General features: G+C 43.7%; 1 protein-coding gene across 1 annotated transcript; it reads right to left on the reverse strand.

Annotated features, from left to right (window-relative positions):
• Positions 1-1,020: 1,020 nt before the first annotated feature.
• Positions 1,021-18,926, reverse strand: FAM83F (family with sequence similarity 83 member F). Its single transcript, XM_008496656.2, has 5 exons — positions 18,456-18,926; positions 14,475-14,642; positions 7,322-7,443; positions 6,020-6,732; positions 1,021-1,085 (listed from the first exon to the last, which is right to left on the reverse strand). Exons 1-5 carry the CDS (start codon positions 18,909-18,911, stop codon positions 1,021-1,023), a joined length of 1,524 nt encoding a protein of 507 aa, XP_008494878.2. The 5' UTR covers positions 18,912-18,926.
• Positions 18,927-20,510: the final 1,584 nt, after the last annotated feature.

Raw genomic sequence — 20,510 nt, forward strand, 5'->3', positions numbered from 1 at the left:
TTTGATCACTGATTACTGGCTATCCTCAAAGGCAGAACAGCAGATCAGATGGCCTTTGGACTGACTGCATGCAGTGCTTTTTATGGATCAAAACTCTCAATTTTTGTATGATTTAGAGTTTGGAAAGGTAAACTTTAAAAAAAAATAAAAGGGAACGTTTGAAAAGCTGGTATGTTTGTATGCCTCCTCTGCTTCCTCTTTTCCTCTTTGAGCCCTCAAGGCTATGCTCCTTAAGCATTTGTTTCCATGATGGGTAAAGTATTGCTGAATTAGGAACAAGCAGCAACTGCCCAGACCCCCTTACAGGGCATTTCTCCTGATTGAGTCTCAACTACAGGTTAAATGTCACCTGTATTCCATTTTTTCTCTTTACTACAGTCTTGCAAAATCACCTTGTTTGACTGCTGTATTTATGACATAGTATATTTATGATACTGATATTTTTGCCTCTGCTAGCTAAAACCTTCTCACAGACCACTCATTTCCATGGGATAAGTGACAACAGGAATCTACAGGAAGTCTCCTTGTGGACAAAGGATTACTACACTGTTTGTAAACATCCTTATTTCACCCAGAATTTGCCACTTCGATTGGATTTAGCCTTCCAGCCAGTCAGACCAATACATTTCTGCAGCGCAGGGGAGTAAACAATGCAAAACAGTGACTGTGTCTGTATGTAGACAGACTGAAGTAGCAGCACAAGTAAGTCAGAATATCTCCTGCATTTATCTGGACACAGAGCAAGCTCTGAGACCAGTCATCACAGTTGTTTTTATATATAAAATAAGTGTGCACACAGACACATGGACTAATAACATTCATCACTAACCCTCATTTAAGAAACTGATAATCCTATACTTCACCCAGTAAATGTGCTTATTTAACTGGGGGTGGCAGGTGCATTCAGGACCACACGGTGGCTTTACAGACCACTGCGTGAGGACATAGCTGTAGGTTCAAAATCAAGAGGTTACTGTTCCAGCTTGTTCAGTCTTCAGTTCTCCAGACGATCCTTCCTAATCAAGATAACACACAGGTAGATTGTTTGTTTTTTTCGCTCATAGTGGAGTTTGGACCCAGGTTACCTGGAATGAAAAGAAGTTAAAGTGTTGTTAATGTTAAGTAAATAAGACCTAGATAAAGTTGGGATTCATGCTTCAATCCTCTCTCATTATTTACTACACACTTTGTGTCAGACCTGCATTACTCTGCACTCTCTTGTGGCTTTATTTCCTACTGCTGTGAAATTAAGAGAGATTAAAATAAGAGCAAATTCAGAGTATATTTTAGAGAAAACCACTGGAGAAGTATTTCCAGGCTTTGGCCTGTACCCAGACCATTCATTAGTATTCTCAGGTCCAAGTTGGCAGTGACAAACAGTCTGGCCATGACTTGGGTGGGAGGTTTTCCAAAAAGTGAGGTATGAAAAAAAAAAAAAAAGGTCAAGTTATCTCCCCTATTTGATCCTCATACACACTCTTCACTAGACGTTTTTTCACATCCTGATTTAAACATCCCAAGGGACACTATTACCACCATTTATTTTCCAAGACAAATGCCAAGGCCTCAGGGTCTCTCAAGTAGCATACTGTGCTTCCCCAAATTTTAATCATCTTTGGTTCTTTCATTGCTCACTGTATGGATTCCTTCTGTACCTATACTTTTCAAACCTTGTGCTGCTGTCTCATCTCCTTCATTACAATTATATGTTGGTCTGGATGCCCCAGCAAATTTTGTTCAAGCACTGTACTTGTGTTTGCAGAGGCTTCTGCGAGCAGGGCAGCTCTACTGCGCTCAGAGCTCAACAAGGCTTATGTGACCTATATCCCACGACAGACCTACTGAGAGGGGCTGCCACGTGGCTTGCAGTCACTCTGAACAAAGGTGGGCTCCACTCAGGTATTTGTACAGAAGGAAGGTACATGTGCATCTCCCAGACAGCTGGAGCCAGCGGCTGGAGCCGGAGTAAGGCCCTGCTGCAGGTCATGGTGACATGCTACTGAGAAGTCTCAACATTGCTAAGATGAGAGAACTTTGAACCTAAGCATTGTCTCTAGACTTGGCTTCAAGTGAAACATTTTTGACCTCTTTATTGAGGAGATTGTTTGGTGTTTTCCTCACCCATAGGTGATGGGGAAAATAAGAGCTTTCTTCTCTCCTCCTCCTTCTCTCTACCTTCTTCCACACTGCAATTTGTTGATATCCAAGCAACTTCTTGATATCTATGTGGGAGGCTGTACTGCAACCTGCCCTCATTTTTGTGGCTGCTCTGCATGCTACTGCCTACTCCCCACATCTCCCCATGGCATTTCTTTCTACTTCCTGTGCCCTCTTTGACCTACTCTGTATGTTACTCCTAAGTTTATCATTATTCCTGTCTCCTCACCCCTCCTGTTCCCCTCCCAGTCTGTATCATATTCAAGACCGTTAAAGTTTACTTTCAAAAGTGTCTGTGCTCCTCTGCCTAATCTCACTCTCAACTCCTTTATTCTTCTCGCTTTCTACTCTTCTGATCTTTTTCTACAGATCCCACTACATTTAGAGCAAAAACCTTTCTTATGGATACACAACAACATTCCCTTCTTTCTCTTTAGAAAAGAGGCTGAAAATTCCAATTGTCACTCATCCCATTTCATCTGAAAAGCACTGAAAGGTGATAACTAAGTAGCTGTTTCGGTGGTATTGCAGGTCCCAGCGTAAATCCCATTATTTCAAGAAGTACACAAGAGGGAAACACAAAATCCTGCTATTAAGCATATGTATACTGCAACCAGCACTCAAGAGGAGTGAAGGCCACTACACAGAGCAACTCAAGATAACAGACCCCTCTGAACAAGTCCACTTTGCTTCTTCCAGGGGAGAACACAGAAAACAAAATCTACAGACTTCCAAAAGCTTTCAGACCCTTGTGGTATTTCCCAGAACCTGCACACAGACATTTTTGCTGATCACAGTCTGCCCAGCAGCAGCTTAAAATTTAGAAGACTGTGGTCAGGTTCAGAGCTGCTGCTGTTGTGTTCCTAAGTGGGAAACAGCGAAATTTAAGAGTTGTGTCAGCTTGATGGGGTGGTTTAAGAATGACTTGTAAGACAAAGCACAGTCTCTGTACAGTGTGCTAGGACAACACCTCAGAATGCTCATTCAGATGCTCAGTTTGAAACATTACTACCTGTAGCCTTTGCATTTTCCAGACTCCCAATTCCAACGGATAGGTATACTTTTCTATAGCATGTAAATACTGAGTCAGATTTCCAGATTCTGTCGTGGAACACACTGTCATCACTTCCCTTCCCAGTTCAGACTCTTTATCACCATTTTTTCTTACAAGATTTAACCTGACCTTTCAATTACTCTGTGAGCTACTCAAGATGCTGATCTGGTCTCTGCATTTGCAAGGTGGGATGTGCCTCAGTGGTACTACAGAATTTCCAGTAACTTTGGAGGCTGTGTGCACAGGCAGGCTCACAGGGCTTAAGTGTGCTGTTTCATCTTTACAAAAGGTAAGGGCAGCTATATTAAACTGTGAAGCTCTGAATTACTGCCTCCAAACATCACTGCATACCAAGTACCTTCTCCCCTCCTTCATTTCCAGTTCTTACATCCCTTCTCTCACCCCGAGTATCACAGCATCAGTTTTTACTAGGCATGCTCAAAAACAGCTTAAACTTTTAAAACTAAGTCAGTCCTCCAGTTAACAAAAAGCAAAGAGCCTTCCTTTTTTGTCTTAAATCTGGAACTTTATTCCATGCCCATGTTCAAGAATTTTTTATTGAAACCTAATGAAGCATGTGCTACTGGTCAAGTAGCAGCAGGATCTTCTGGGTATCTCATTTTTTTTAATCGCTTTCTTATGGTTCTCCATCTTCCTAATGTGCCCTCTACCACTTCTGTTCACATGTCACTTTGGGACTATTAGACTGAAGAAACTTTATTTCAAGAGCAGTGATTCAATTCAAAAGCAATGCACTGGCAGAGATCTCCCTCCAGCCTTTTACAGCGCCAGGGGACCTAGGTCTACTTACACTGTACTTCAAAAGCTGCGGAGTCTCCCATCCCCAACATGAACAGTCATTCTCAATTTGCATAAAACAAACAAACAAATAAATACTTGCATGGACTCAGTGAAAAGACCTACCAGGTCAGGAAGAGCACAGCAGGAAGGCTGGTGTGCTTGACCTTCCCCTTTATCAAAAAAGGTGGCAGCTCTCAGGAAGCAACAGTGGCAATAAATAAAACCTGAACATAATTGTATGATTGTGTCTTTGTGGAAATGGTCCAGACCAAGCATCGGACTGTCTGGAACAGATCCACTGTGTTAAAAGGAATAGGGACATGTCTGCTGCCCTGACTGCAACACCCCAGCAGGGCTCAGCACCCCAGTGTTCAGCTACAGACACCCATCTCTTTCGTGCCTTAATCTGCGCCTAATTTCATCATGACACTGCAAGAAAGGCGGGCTGGCCGCTTTAAAACAGCTGACAGCGAGAAAGGCAGGGAACCTCCGATATTGCCAAGTGCTGACAAATCAGAGATGACACAATTCTCTGCTGCTGTCACTAGAGGGTAGTGCAAGCCCTCACGTCCATTCCTACGTGGAGAAATGCCCGTACATCTCTCCGAAGATCTTCACCGATTCTGCCTTTCGTGGCCATGAGGAATGGGGCCCAGCAGCACAGAATGTCTTTGATCAAGACAAAAAAGTAGTGATTTGGAGGGAGGCCCTCTTTAGACCAGGGTTTATTCCTGCCTCCTCAAATGCCAAAAACACATCTTAAAATGGGTCTACTGGAGTCTTAAATAAATTATCAATGCCTTCTTACAGTTCTTTTCTCTTGTGTTCATTTGGCATTTTTGAGTCCTTCCTTCAGCTAGAAATATTTCTAAAACCTAATCAGTTGCTGTTGTTGACCATTCCAAAGCTTTGCTCTCCTTTTTGATCTCAGGAGAATCACAGTCATAGAATGCAAAGTTGGAAGAGACCTCCAGAATCATCTGGTACAACCTTTCTAGGCAGGAACACAATTTGGATGAGATGGCCCAGAACCTTTTGTCTTTCCATGTAACAGCACAGCAGTTTCAAGAGAACTAAGTGTCTCTATGCCTGTATTTCACATCCATCAGAGCACAGAAAGGTCCCCTGCCAGACAAACTGAGGAGAAATTTTCTCCCTGGAACTAGTTTAATTTCCTGCTGGTGACAGATGTACTGACATGCAGCACAGCTCACTGAGAGAGGAAGACAACCAGGCTGAATAGTCTGTAGATTTACTTCAATCTGCATCTGCAAAACATCTAAAATCTTGGGAAGTTAGCTATGGAACCCATAAACTAGGTGAAAACCTTTATCATTTGTGTCTTCAATCTGATGAAGCCTTGGAAGGACTTCGTGAAAGTATCAATCGTTATCAAAGACAGAAAAGCTGAGATCTAGTTCTTCTCCATAGGTTCTATTTACACAACTTCTGCCCCCATGTCAGGTGATAAAGGAACAAATTAAAAAACCTTCCACCTTTTCCTCCACTCTTTGCCCCTCACCTCAACATGAATGCATTTTCCCTTGCTCTCCACCAGCAACTTGTCCCAGTAAACACACCCCACTAAACCCAAATGCAGAAAGGAAGGGTTAGATTGGAAATCAGTATCTGCACCCTGCTAGCCACCACAACTATGAACATATTGCTGCTGTTTATTAGGGCAGTGCACTTAATGAACTGTACACACTACCTGTTTTACACATTCACCTTTCCCCTTCTCCATACCCACCTGCTGAAAAGTATGAGAAAACATTTACATGAGAAGTACCAACTTTACAATCAGACTGCTATTAAATTACCTTCAATTACCTTAAATTGCCAGTACCATTTCGTAAAACTTCTACTCTTCTTTGATCCTGCTCATTTTAATAGGGAAGAAATAACAGCATCTACTCACAGGTGCTTTATATTGAATACCTTTGCAACCTTTGCAACCAAACTCGGAACAAGGGACACAGAAGCAGAATATGCTGGTAAAAGTTTTACCTGAGATGCCTCCAGTGCTGCGAACACTGGCATGGCCAATGCTGAGCCGCTCATACTCCAGTTTCATGTTTCCAAGGTCTTCTCCTGAATGTCCTTCACTGGCAAAAGAATTGGCCTCAATGCTTGAGCCTGGAGACCGTTTGGCCTTGCGACTGAAAATCCCACTGGCAAACCGTTTTCCTTGCTTTGAACTGGCCAGTACATCTTCTTTCTTCACGTCACGAATAGACTCCCTGGATTTGGATTTAATTTTCAGGTCCACCTGGATCCGGGAAAACAGTTTCTGAGGGCTCCGATTCACTTTGATCAAGTTCTCCAGAGGTGGATCAATTTCAGGGAACTCTTGCTCCAGTGTGATTAAGTCATTCAGAAACTGATTTAACCGTTTCTTTGACTCACTTGTTTCCTCCTTTTCCATGTTCCCCTGATTATTCTGCCGGTGTCGTGAAGCCCAGAGCATCATATCACCACGAGTTGCCCCTGCCACTAAACCATACTTGGGGTTAATGAACTTACGAGCTACAGTGGAGGAATGAAGGCCTGGCTTCCCAATTCCAAGAAGGAATGGGTTAGCAATACCCAGTTCCTTGTAGAGATTTACTTCTTCTGAGATGGCATAGAGCTCACGAAACTCAATGTCAAACATCTCCACATGCTGTCCTGTCAACACTAGCAGGGTGTTTCTGTCAATGTGGGATGAACTCCATGTGAAGCTAAGAATTGGAAACAGAACCAGCATTAGATTTTTGGGTGCATACTTGACCCAGCCCACCTAAAAATATGTAGGATATTACATGGGAATATAGAGCATTGTGATATTTGTCCATATGTCCTTGACAAGGTGGGTCAGGATAGATACATGAAACCCTTCATTACTGGTCTTTACTAGGCATGCAGACCAAATCTGGAAGAAAAGGCCCTAAAACTCTCAGGGAGTGTTCACCCTTATACATAAAGCACCACTGCATGAATATAAGGCATCTTCAGACTGAAAACCTCACTGAAAATAACTGAGTACAGTGGCTGCTAGGGAATCCTCGCAGGCCACCACCTGACACAGCGTGGAACTCTTATCTACCTCACTGAAATGATCCACTAGCATGGGAATGTTCTATTCTCTCAGGAGCAGTTTGTGCCCTGTGCCACCTTCTCTGTCATTCCACCTGGATTTCTACAGTTGCCACACAGATTACGAATGCTGGGACAAGGAAGTGAACGACATGGGATGAAGACTCTCAAGCAAAGCTGCAAGCCATTCTTTACACAGACAATGTAGCTTTGCCTTAAGCAAGAGTGACCCACCTGTATGATCCAGTGGCCACCTTTTCACCATCCACCAGGAGGAATCGGGATTCCAATGTGCCTTTGATCTTCCCTGCTGGCATGTAGAACCCAACTCCTGTCACAGAACGTATGCGGATATTCTAACAGGGAGGTGAAAAGACAAAGCCTCACAATAAATAGGGCAGAGAATAAGAGAATTGCCAGCTCCAAGTCTTAACACGTCACTCATATTATCTCACTACTTCTGGGACTACAGCTCATGTTGTATCAGCCACCAGAAATCAGAAGGGCTGCAGAAAGGAAAGCATAGTGCTGTAAGACCTGTTGTCATCCCTGTTTAGGCAAGTCACTCCCCTCCATTAGTTTATAGCCCTGTCCAATGGGTCAGGATCTTTGTAGCCCTGCCTGCTGTCTTCAGCTATTCATCTTAGCCCACTGGCAAGACGATGCTTTCAAAATCAAATAATCCTCCATCTCCAGACCTGTGCTGTAGCTCGGAAGGCCCAGCCCAGTTCAGGGGAATGAATCAGAAGCAGCTCTGAGTCATGCCTGCACTCTGAATCCACATCCCTATTCCATGGTTCCCTATTCCTCTTCTCCAGGTTACATTAGCAGGACCACAGAACAACTCTGCATCACTTGTCAATGTAAAGGACACAGTTACTTGGAGAGTAATGCATGAGATGGGTCTATATCACGTTCTTTTTGTTCTTGTGCTCTGACTCCCAACAACATATGACTTGACAAAACTGGGTAAATTAAAAGACTGGAAAATGTAATTATTACAGAAGAAAGGAGGAAACAATTCTGTTGCTCAGAAGACAGATGTTTCCACTCTATTATAAAAAAGGAGAACTTTGACCTTTATAATTTTGCTAAGAACCCCAAATAGTTACAATGTCCACCTAGATTCCTCACTGTTCAACAGGGAGTGAAAAAAACACAGAACTTTTTTTTAATAAAAGGAGCAGGTAAGTGTCTCTACTGATGCCTTGAATAGATCAGCAAATATGAATTTCTGAAGAATAGGAAGAAAAAACTTTTCATTAAATGAATTGAAGCAGCTGGAAAAAGATAATACTTCTCCCCAAACCTCCCTTCTTATGCCCTTTGGCTCTAAAACCTACAAGTCATAAAACAAAGCACTACTAAGAAAACACAGATTTAGGGTTACATGGGTTTCAACAATGGATGTGTGCCTGCACTTACTTTAAGAATATATTTGAACATTGGTCTGAGTTCTGTTCTGCTCATGGGTCCTGGCTGCACAAGGCTGAATTACCAAAGAGTTTAACATGAAACACACACTTCATTCCCTGAAAACTCAAAGGCATTGATCATCAGTATAAATTTAGAGTAAATTATCTTGTCATCCTGACATACAAATTCAGACTATTTTCTTTGTTCCGCTATCTGTTACTGTAAGAATTCTTTAATAATGGAAAGCTAAAAGGCAGTGTGATCTGGAATAATAAATCCAGAGTTGGGAGTTAGATAGTCCCAAGTGTAGTCACAGTTCTGATATTGTATCATGTGATGTTCTGGGAAAGTCAATTCATCTTTGCCTCATTCTCCCCTATCTACAGAGCAGGAGAATCATGAGGATTTGGCTAATTCTAGCACATCCTTGGACCCCACAAAGAGCTAAGTCCTATTATTATAAACTTTCCTCACAGCTTAAATATTGATAGACTACAGAAATCAGCATGCAGGAACTATTGATTATAAGAATGCAGATCTTTGCTTAAACAAAACCAACATTTTTCTGAATATAACTTTTCTTGTTTGAATCTGCTTCTGTTTTCACCACTAAAATAGAGCAGTGTCAGTACAAATTCTGACTAAGAGTAACTGATGATACTAATATTTCATATTCATCTATTGCTTGATCGGTCTAGAGTCCTGTGTGGGCATTAGCTAATTAATGCTCCCAACACTGCCAAAATTATTATTACCCTGTTTTAAAGATAAGGAGCCTGAAAGAGAAAAAGATGAAGTGACTTTCCCAAGGCCCAGCAGTGAGTCATATGTGTGGGATGCTGAGTGCAGCTTGGGCAGAGCACAGGAGAAAGGGTGCCCTTTCCAGTATTTAAAATAACATTTGTAGTTGGCTGGCTAAACACCTGAAATATTTTTTTTTTTAATCCCTTGATGAGTGAAGTTGGATTTGGGATTTGCCAAATCATGGGATATTGACTGGAAGTGTCAAGAAGGACCTCCATTTTTCACAGCAGTCAAAAGCTCTGACATGTAATGTACCTTTATGAATCAAGAAGTGATAGCCTGTGTGAGCAGAAAGCTTTCTAGCATGCAGCAAGTGTGATTTTACTGTGTTTGTATGTATATGATATGTATGTATAGATATATATGTATATAATCTTCTTCTGATGGAAAGAGAGCACAGCTGAATTTCTGCAGTAATCCAGCTACACGTAACACTTGGAAAGGTACAGAAGAGATAGAATCAAACAGCTGAACACATAAACCTCCTTGACCAAAGTAGGCACAGGAGTGCATAAATACATCTTGAAATGCAAAATCCAAGCACAAAGTCATATAAACATCGAGTCACTTAACAGGTTATTTGTATAATGTTTTCTGCTTTGAAGGATCTTGGAGCACTTGTAGACTCTACACTGTAGACTGTACATCAAGCTGTACACAAGGAGGAACAAGCTTGAGTTCATGTACAGAAGACTATATAACAATAGAAGAGGAAACACAAATATAAATGAGATGAGACTGCAGCCATTTTAGGAGGCACTGGTGTTATAGTAGTAACAAATATTTTAGGTATAGGATCAATTTGTTCACCAGACAGAAGTGACTCCTCCACATCTGTATTCTTGAAGAAGCCTGCTTAAGGTTTGTCATCCCCTGGCTTAAGGAAGCTGCAGGCTGCATTAAACTATCACATCTCCTTTACACAGGCTTGCACCACTCCTTATCACAAGCAGTGAATAACGTCGCTGTGGCAGCAATTTAATACGGACTGCTGGCAGTCAAGCCTGATAGAGCATCCTAATGCAAACAGTGAAGGAATCAGTCTTTCTTGCTTTATTAGGACACGCTTTTAAACCTCGTCCTGAGCCTTTTTAACAGAAATTTAAATTAGACCCAGTTTAGAATGTCAGTAAGAGGTTGTATTGTTACTGACACTTAGTTATCACTTGACAGACCTGGGCAGCAGCAAACACAAGCTGGGGCTGAGTAGGGGACACAAGACTCATGCTCTAAAGGGAAGCATTGCAAGGACTTCTACCAGGGAATCCTGTGTGCACCTTCCCTCTTAGAACAACCACTGATAAATACACTGCAAAGCAAGCAGGGATCTTTACTTCAGGTTGGGATGGATGACATGAACAACAACTATAAACTAACAGATGTAAAACAGATTAAGGAGACACAGCAGACAAAAGTAGTAGCTGATAGATGGCAGTGACTCAACAGTTCCTCATACTGACTGTGTTTTTTAAAATGTGGAGATCCCCTTTCTGTTGTCCCTGAAAAAATCAGATCCAGACACTACAATCTGTCAGGGTAGCTTCTGTCCTTTGTTTTCTTGTACTAGTTACACCTCAGCACAGTGCTGATGAGGAGGGCCCAGATGCCAATTATTTCCACTCTTAAATCCTAGCTGGGGTTAAAAGAAGAGGAAGAAACAGATGAGGGTCATGTGGACAGAACCATAATAACAACAGTAAAGGAATTTATCTTATTCAGCCACAGTCTGGAAGGAGCCAGCAAGTAATGCTAGGAAATATTATGGGCTTTTCCTATGTGTTTGCCTTGAACTATTTTGGAAAAGGCAGGCTTGCTGACAAAAACTTGCAGGTATTCAAGTAGAACAGGATGGAATGAAGCTGGCTGGAATGGGCTTGCCAAGGTCACTGCAGGGTACTAGTTATTTGCATCTTTGCAGAAGAGAGCCTCGGAATTCCTCATTTTCAGAAGGTCACAAGCAGCCTAGAAGAATTCTCTAACAGATAATTAAAAAACCAACAGCACTGTATCACATTACACTCAGCTTCTCCCCTGCTTGAATTAGGAATCCATGAGGAAATACTGACATGAAATTCCAAAAATTTCTTAGGCAGAAACTTTTAAGAATTTCTAGAGTGAGGGGGAGTGAGGAACTCCATCCATGTTGGGAAAATGAAGGTAAAAATTAACACAAAGGTGAACTTCCTGCAGGTAACTCATTCTATGGGCTTGGTTGGAGCTCTAGATGAACTCCCTATCTTTAAGCAGGAATGTCTGCCACCAAGGTCTCAGCAGAAGCAGGGGGAGAATGAGAACTTGCCTAAAAACTGGTGAGAACACTCACCCTCAGGTCAACAAGGACAGGAATTTTTGTGGGGCCATGAATTTTAGATCTTGGAGAACTCCGATTAATTGTGATCTCTGAAGAACACTCCTATGTCAAACGTAACAGAAGTCTGGCAAACCATGTCCTATAGGCTCAGAAGCCATATGACTCATGCACACATGACAGGCTCTTACTAACATCCCAGGATGAATGTACCAAGAATTGAATTTAAGTGCATTTATAGTGATCTCTGGCCTTCAGACAAAAAGTGAGGATTTCTCATTTCATGCTTGGAGTTAGTAAAGAACTTTTTGTCTTTGAAGAGTCAGGTACTGTATTCCTCACAGCAGTTTCCCTACTGTGAGTCTGCCAGCAGGTCATGATACCTTACCATCTCAAAATGATACAATAGTTAGGAGTTTTGTCAAAACACCCAGCCATGTATGTAGACAAAGAGCAAAATCCAGTGTTAACACTAAATCTCCCTGTATTACGACTTCTGAAGTATTCATTCTCTATAGGATGAACAGGGCAATGGAAACAAAAGGGCAGAACAATGCGACCATCTGGTGATGACAGAAGAAGCATCCTGACCCTGCAGCAATCACAGCCCATGGCTGTCTTGCCCTGGGATCAGAACTTGGATCTAAAACTTAAAAGTGACATGCCACATTGCTGCAACTTTCAGATAAAAAGCCATCCTGTAAATCTTGCACAGGCATTCTGAAGGAAAACTGGGAAGAAGAGCAGGAAGAAAGTGTATGTAATTTCTTTGCTGACACACTGGTGAAAATCTTTTAGAAGAAAGCAAAATGGTTATGCAAAAAGAGAGTGTAAGGAGAGAATGCTTTCCCTGTTGCTCATCACAGTGTAATGATTTCTGCCATATTGACCTAAGCAGCAGCATAGATACATCCAAGGCAGCCTTGGGCAGGATACAAAGAGACCATTTTCCTTGAAAGGTAAATGACCTGTTGCCCTTTACAGGGAGACTTCCCAGTCCTTCTACAGTATCACAAACAGAAGTGAACTGCATTGACCTTAACAAAAGTAACTAAAGCCTTAGCCACACTAGAAAAGAGATACAAGAACCTTAAAGGGAACTTAAGATATGAGATAGCTGGAAAAGAGTGGAAAAAGTTGAAGAACAGCCCTCTGTGAGCTGGAGCTGTGGAAAACTGTGAACAACTGGGTCAAAGAAGGATGTTAAGAAGTTCTTTTCAGTGGACCTCCTTCAGGTCAACTTCTATCTGGAATTTTTTTAGACAAAGGGGTTTGACGAAAAACATAGCAAGGGCTACTGTGAGAGGAGGGAAGCACAGAAAAGACACAGAAGAGTTTCTTCCTGCTGTTGATGGCCTCAGTTTGAACCCTGCCTCTTTGGAAAAGGTAACTCAACTAGGGTGTTGAACTAGTTGCTGCTGTAGCATGGCACTGTGATTTTTGGTTCTGAAGTGTAAATTCAGGTACCTATGGAGAACATGGTAAGAGGAGGAGGAGAAGGCAGATCACTTACTGTTTAGAGAAAGCACACAAAAAGGAACTAATCTCCCCAGCAGCACTGCAACTTTTTCTAAAATGCCAGGGCATCTTTTCATTCAGCCTGTCCAGGAGTTAAAATATGCAGTACTGAAGGCATCAGTCCTGCACACAATGACACAGTGAGAAAAGTACTAGGAAACAGGTACTGAAGCAAAAGGAACTACTGCTGTGATTTTACAGTTTCGTACCAAAGACACTCAAGCCTAGGCCCCAGAATCCTCCTGAAGCTTGAAACATGTCTATTATGATGATGTCTGCCTTGCTTTCAAAGACACTAGAGGAGAGACACTTCCATCTCTGTTTTGGAGAAAGATAAGAAAGCTGCTCTGTTGGACATCTTTTTTTGATGAAGTCCAGAAACTCAGAGGAGAGTGGCAGTTCACAGGAGCACTGTTCAGATACATGCTTGTTATTTTCATCCAGATTTAAGATGGTTCTCTTAAAATGGTTAATATGAGCCTCTACAATCTTCAGAGCTTTCTGAGTTTTAGTTGTGTTTTTTTAAAACTATTAATTGAGTATTTATGGAGTATCTGCCCTTCCTCCAGGCAAAAATGCAGGTTTTCCCCCACTGCTGCTCATGAGAACAGTTGGAACACAAGAGGGGTGAGTCTGGCATGAGGTTGTTTACAACCTCAAAACATTTCCAGTATTGGGAACAAGTCTGAAGTAGTAACTAAAGCAAATATGGGGGGAAAATCCAGGGAATACAATACTAACTATAAACACACAAAGGACTTCCGTCTGTATATAAGGGAATGAGATGCTACTGAGCCAAGCTAGGCAGGCTACTCTGCTGTGCTGCATGCATTATATGAAGGTATAATCTGATATGGACCTGTGGAGGACCTATGTTCTTCAATCCCATGTATTCTCAGGCAAAGGAAGATTACAAGTTCATTCACTCCCAGATGATCACTGATGGATAGAAAAGTCTTGATTTCACACAGTGTATGTGTCCTATAATTGGGATTCATGCAAACAACTAAAAAAGCTACTCTGGACTATACAGAAGACCCATAGGAATGTCATCAGATAATTTTCTTCCTAAAGAAATTTTTAGGACACAAGATCCAAGAAACTACACAAACACCTGTCTCAGATGAATGTCAAAACCCCCAGATATTTCCCTTTTCTTTCCTTCTATATTAGTGAGCCACTCTCTTATAACTCTGTGTTCCATCAGTCTCTGAGTGCTGCCATGAGAGCTGCAGGGAAGAAGAGATGTGTTTGCCCATTCAACTGAGATCCAAGGTTCATTACAATTGAAAAAAAGTCACAGACCTGCAGGAGATAATGGTTCAGTATTAAAAATCTTACCCGGATCTGCAAGTCATTGAGGTCAAGGCATCTGCACATTTCCAGGAACAGCTTCACACTCTCCTCATCTAGGATTATATAGACTGGGATCCAGCGCTTATATGCTGCATCAACAATATCACGGAAGATGTCCCGGTCTGTAAATACATCCATGACCACTGCAATAATCTGGAAACAAGAAGATGGTAGACAGACAAATGAATAAAATACTAGGAAATGAAAAGGAGGCCCATCACAATGATGCCAGATACAGGAGAGCACTGATACCAGAATATGGAGAAGGAAGATACAGGGGAGACAAAAGCACAGGGATGTACATGCCCAGGCACTACCAATACTGTTGTAATTTTCTGGCTTGGCTCCTGCTCTGCTTTGGAAGGACCTTACAAATGTCTTTGACACATCTCTTTTCTAGGGGAAGATAGCTTATTTCAGCAACCTGACGAACATCAAAGCCAAATAGATAGTTTTTTCTGTTTTGTGAAACTTTTGTTGCCTCTGTAGGGAGGCACTTAAAGAACACTGCAAATAGATGGAAGAAAATTAATGAAAAATGCAGCTCTAAGACTTAATCAGGGGATGAGTAATGGAGGAGTGAGCATATAGAGGAATCAGAGCTTGAATCCCCAGCCTTGGTTCATACTGCTGACAACAGTAATTTTTCCCTTTCCCAAATCCTTGTCAAAAGTCTGTTCACAAGGCTGGCTTCCTGATGAATATCTTATGAAGCTGAAATATAAATACCCTGTATTTGACTGGAGCATGTGCTTAAGATTGGGGACAAAATGATCATTCCTTTTCTCCACATGTACTTTTTTTCTGTATAAAACTAATCCCTCTTTCTGGGCATAATTTGACATAAAAACAAAAGGTTGCACTGACAAGACAGACAAGCCCAAACATACATAGAACGAGTAACAACAAAACCAAGACAGTTATGGGCAACTGCTGATCTTACATGTTTTGTCTTTCTCTCCCTTTCTGTACCTTTGAAGGTTCAGAAGGATCAATTAGAAGGATCAATTCACTTTTCTGCCTGAAAGAGTTATTTTGCCTGGCATTTGGAAGGCTTTGAATGAAGTAAGCTACTGTTTTCCTAGACTCTCTAGGAAACATCAACTTGCCAGCTCTCGTGCTGACCATATACTGTGCAGAGATGTGCCTAAATTTTCATTACCCAGGTGCTGGGGTCACACTGATGAGCCAGGCTGTGCTGGGGACAGCACATACAGGTGTCAGTAGAGATGAAGACTGAATCAACCAGTAGGATTTTCTTCACTCGAAGTTTGGAAGTGCAAACTTCCAAGCTCAAGTTGCAGGAGCCCCCCCCCGTAGAAAGGGGAACAATTCTCACCAAAGACCCCTTTCCTTTGGAAAACAACCTTGAACAAATTGCTTTTGGGAAAGTGATGCCACAGTAAAACATCTCCTTACTGTGTTTGCTGAGTCTCTGCTTGCATGGCCAACAACCACCAATACATCTACTCTGTCAGGCCCCTTCTATCAACACGGCTTACACAAGCTTTTCTTGTGTAAGAAAGAGGAAAAAAAAAGAGTTGACATTGTGGTTATGCTCCACTATTTACATGTAGGTTCCTGATACAGGTGAACTATTGTGAAGCTACCATATAAACTAACATTATGTCCCTTGATAGCTTCTACTAGGCAGAACTGGATGTCAGGTCCTGCCTTAGCTCTCATTTCCCAGCACAAAGCAGAGAGATGCTTGGAATGTTACTAGAACCTCTGAAAATTAAAATACAGTGAACTCCTACCACTTTATTCCTGAACAACTTAATTTACAGACAGATTATAATTAAATGTCTTAAGAGTTCATGCATTAATCCAGGCCTGTTATGCTCCTCTCCCTTCTGCACACTTTGGTATGGACGTAGTTATTTAAGGGTAAGAATGCCAGACAGTGTTCATTTGAAGCAAGAACATCCACATAGAGAATCAATCAAGAATAGACAATGTAAATGTGGATTTCTTTTCTTTCCATCCCCTCCATTTGCAATGACTCCAGAAATCACACCATGACCTGGACAAACCACTAATTGTTTGTACTGGCCCTGAAATATGAAGGGATGGTTCCCTCCAGGCTTCAGGGCCATTTTAGGCATCTTTGCAAGACTGTGGACGAAACCCATGAAAACCACAGTCCTATAGGAAATGTAGATGAGCTGCCTTGCATCTTTCCAAACCAGCAAAATGTGTAGTGGGCAACCTCACTGCTAGTATGTTTGTCTTGTCAAACCCCTGCCACAGCTGGTCACGTGTGAAGATTTCCTAGGTGTGTTCCCAAATACAAGCAAGTCAGAGCATGAGTATCTACCCTAACAAGAGGTTTTCCTCATTTCTCTTACTTATCTTTATGGATAACACCTTATCTATTAGGCCCATAGGTGTGCCTAGCTCTTCACAGGTATTTACAGATTGGCAAGCATTAACTTGTCAATCTCATTGCGGCAAGGTAGCTTAATTAACATATGTTTGTAAAACACTGATGATAACCCACCCACAGACATGAGCCTCATATTACTAGTATCTATTTACACCCCACACCCCCCAAAAAACCCAATCAAAACCTACTCTCCTCTGCTGAAGGAAAAGCTGCAACCTGGAGACTTTTTTTATTTTTATTTTTTGCCAGGGCCAACTCAGCTGAGCACAATAGGCATAGTCGTCTATTCAAAGCACCATTAAACACTTAAATGGCTGCTCAACACAAAACCACCTTTGGGCTGGGAGGGGTACAGTTCGTTCAGTCAGTGAAAAAAATTAAAAAATGCAAAGGAGTTAATTACTTTTAGGTGCCAGGCACAGCTATTGAAAAGAGCAGTTTCCCAGTCCTTGCACGGTCTGTGAAGGCAGATGCAGCAGCATAAGAAGGATGTGAAGTTGCACTAAATCAGAGTGTAAGCATTTTATGGCTTCTGGCTTTTCTGAAGAACTGATCACACCAGTCGCTCAACAGGATTATGGGGTGTGCATGTATTTCTCCGAGCAGGGAGCTGAGAATACCAAGTGGACTAATGCCTCTCTGGAAAGTTTGTTGTGTTCCCCATCAGATTTGGTTTTAACAAGACTGCTAAGGTTTTGTGTATAGTGTGTGCTGGGGGAGGGCGCTGGGGGAAAGAATGGGTGGAGAAGGAACTAACAGCTGAATTATAAAGAGAAAAACCCAGAAAGCAGCAGAACTAAGAGCAGGAATGCAGTCTCTCATTCTTTTATTCCCTTTCACCAGGGAAGACGTGAGCTCTGAAGGGGATCATTTCCTGGGTAGTCTTTCCCAGAAACTTTGCCCAGGCCTAGAAAAAAACTCCTCACTGCCCCCCTACCTATTCAACACAACCTCTCCCCTGCCTATTCAACACAAGCTCTTGTAGCATCAGGGATGATTTGTTTTCTTGCCAGAGGTGCCCTGTCACCACTGCCAGTCCTTCACAGCCAAAGATAAAGAGGAAGAGCAGCTGCTTATTGTCTGGACCCTGGCTGCGTTCAGTCAAGGCTGAATGGTGTTGAGAGCACACAAAAAATAAACCCACACACTACCCCACTAACAAACTTGCTTCCCTGTCTTTAACTAGGGATATACACACACAGGAAGGGGTGGCTGGCACAGCACCATGACCTGCCTTCCACCCGACCAGTGAATCACGAAGAGCAAAACATGGGTACAAAAACCCCAATTTGGGGGGGTGGGGAAGGTGGCTTTAACCCCATCCTGAGCATCAGCTTTGGCAAGCCATAACATGACCGGCAACAAACCTCAGGACAAGCTCTGCCAGGTAGACACCAACCATCTGGCTGGGTCAACACACTCCTCCCGCCTTGGCTGGGGCCAGCAAGGAGAGCAGCTGGAGGGCCCTGCCAGACCCTCACCTCCCTCCTGCCCCATGTGCCCTCCCAGCCAGGGAGGCCCCAGCCCAGGCGTGAAGGCGAGCAGGGGTGGCCCGTCGTGGGGTGGCCGGGCCCTACCTTCTGTGCCTGCTGGATCATCTCCCGCACCACCTCCTTCAGGTGGGGCGCATTCTCCTCCTTGCGGGGGTGCGTGAAGAGGGCCACCCGGCTGATGCCCCGGTAGAAAGTCCTGTCGGTCCAACCCAAATCCAACGGGGGCACCTCCGTGTCCGAACACTCGGGCCAGTAAGCCAGCGAAAGGGTTTCGCCGTCGGGCCCCCGTGCCACCTTGCCCCCCTCCCGGGGGTCGTCGTATCCCCGCCAGCTGCCCCGCAGTGCCTGCAGCTCCCGGCTGGAGAGAAAGTCGCGGAGCTGCTCCTTTCTCAGCACCTCCTTGTAGGCCGCTTCTCCCCGGGTCACCAGCGCCTCCAGGGCCCGACGCTGCTCCTCGCTGTAGTAGAAGCGGGCTTGGACCTCCGTCACCTTCTCGTTGACGTGCGAATCGTCCAGCAGAAGCACCTGAGACTCCGCCATCCTGCCCGGCACCCGGAGCAGCGCCGGCCGGCCGGGAGGCTGCGGAAGGAGGGAAAGGCAGAGCCGGGACCGCCTCACCTGGCCTGCCCGAGCCCGCCCCGACGGGTGGAGCGGGCCGCACCGCCCCCTGACGCTGCCCTGGCTGCTCGGGGACGGTGCTGTCCCCTCTGCCCTGCTCGTCTCTTCCAGACCCGTGCCCCTTGGGGGGACAGGGGTGGTCGCCCCCTGCATGGCTGGCAGCGAGGTCCCTGGACCAGAGCGCTGGGAGGAGAACCTGGGCCTCAGGTGTTATTTTGGGGTGGGAATGTAAAACTCTATTGAAGAGGGGTTCCCTCCCATTCCCCCTCCCCTCTTTGCAGGCGTGGCAGCCAGCTGAGGGTGGTCATGGAGTAAGGGGGGAGGGACACGACACGACACACGAGTGGGGGACAGGGATGCGGGCAGAGCACCATGGTAGCCGCAGCTCATCGGCTGCTGGACGGCCCTCTCCGAATTGGCTGCCAGAGCAGCAGTAGCAGCTCGGTGACTCCCTGAAAGCAGGAGATGGGTGCCCTGTTTACAGATGAGAAAATGCTGGCGCGATGTGCCCCAGGCCGCCCTGCAGGCTGGTGCCAGAGCTGGGAATAAACCAGACCTCCCTGCTCCCAAGTCTCGGGCTAGGAACGTGAGTACTCCCGGCTTCAATACACGTGTCCCAGCAGAGGGACTAGGGACTGTGATGTTAAATAATGATTCCTGCGTGATATGCAATAGTTGCTAGGGGCTCTAATCAAGATTCAAGCCCCACTGCGGCTGGCGGTACTTTACGCAAAGAATAGGCAGTGATTCCCCCTTGCAGCCCAGGGGCAGAGCTGGCAAGGATGAGCAAGGAAACGGGGAGAAAGGCAAAGCAATGGTGAAATACAAACATTCAGAGGCTTTTTCAGTCCTTAACGTATGTGATTAGCCCTAAGTGCTCACATGCAGAAAAAAACTCTAGGGACAGGGCTGCTGGAGCTGCTTTTTGTCTCCTCTCTATAAACAATTACCTGCTCTCAGTGTGAGGTGGTTTCAAAATCCAAGGATGAGCTGAGGCACCAGAACTCATTCTGTGCTGCTTCTCTCCTAGAAGGGAGAAATTTAGTATTCCAGACTGTCATCAATAGGTTTTCCTAGCATGAAATTCACTTAAAATTTGAAAATGTACTTTGCAGAGGTCTACTCCTCCACCTATCAAGTACCTTTTAAAAATTACTTTCAGTATAGGTTCTTTTAGCCTGATTTTTGATGGAAATGAAGCTTACGTGATCATGGTGTCTGCATCTGTCTACCTGTCTGTCCATCTCTCTAATAGCTTTTGAACCCACTGGCTGATTTTGAGCAAGTTTGGCAGAAGTGTCATTATATCCCTACAGATTTTTGTGAAAATAAATGGCCTAAGCAAAAAAAGAGACCCCATCACAGGTTCCAACAGGGAAAGTTACAACGTGGGTTGGGGCCTCATTAAATTTCAGATATTCTCTAAAAGTGAAAACACTCATAATTGTGGTATCTGTATAAAAATCTTCAAATGAGGTTTATGCAATCTTAGACACCCTAGTCAATCAACTACAATATACA

This window comes from Calypte anna, chromosome 1 (assembly GCF_003957555.1).
Source record: "Calypte anna isolate BGI_N300 chromosome 1, bCalAnn1_v1.p, whole genome shotgun sequence".
In the NCBI taxonomy this organism is placed as follows: domain Eukaryota; kingdom Metazoa; phylum Chordata; class Aves; order Apodiformes; family Trochilidae; genus Calypte; species Calypte anna.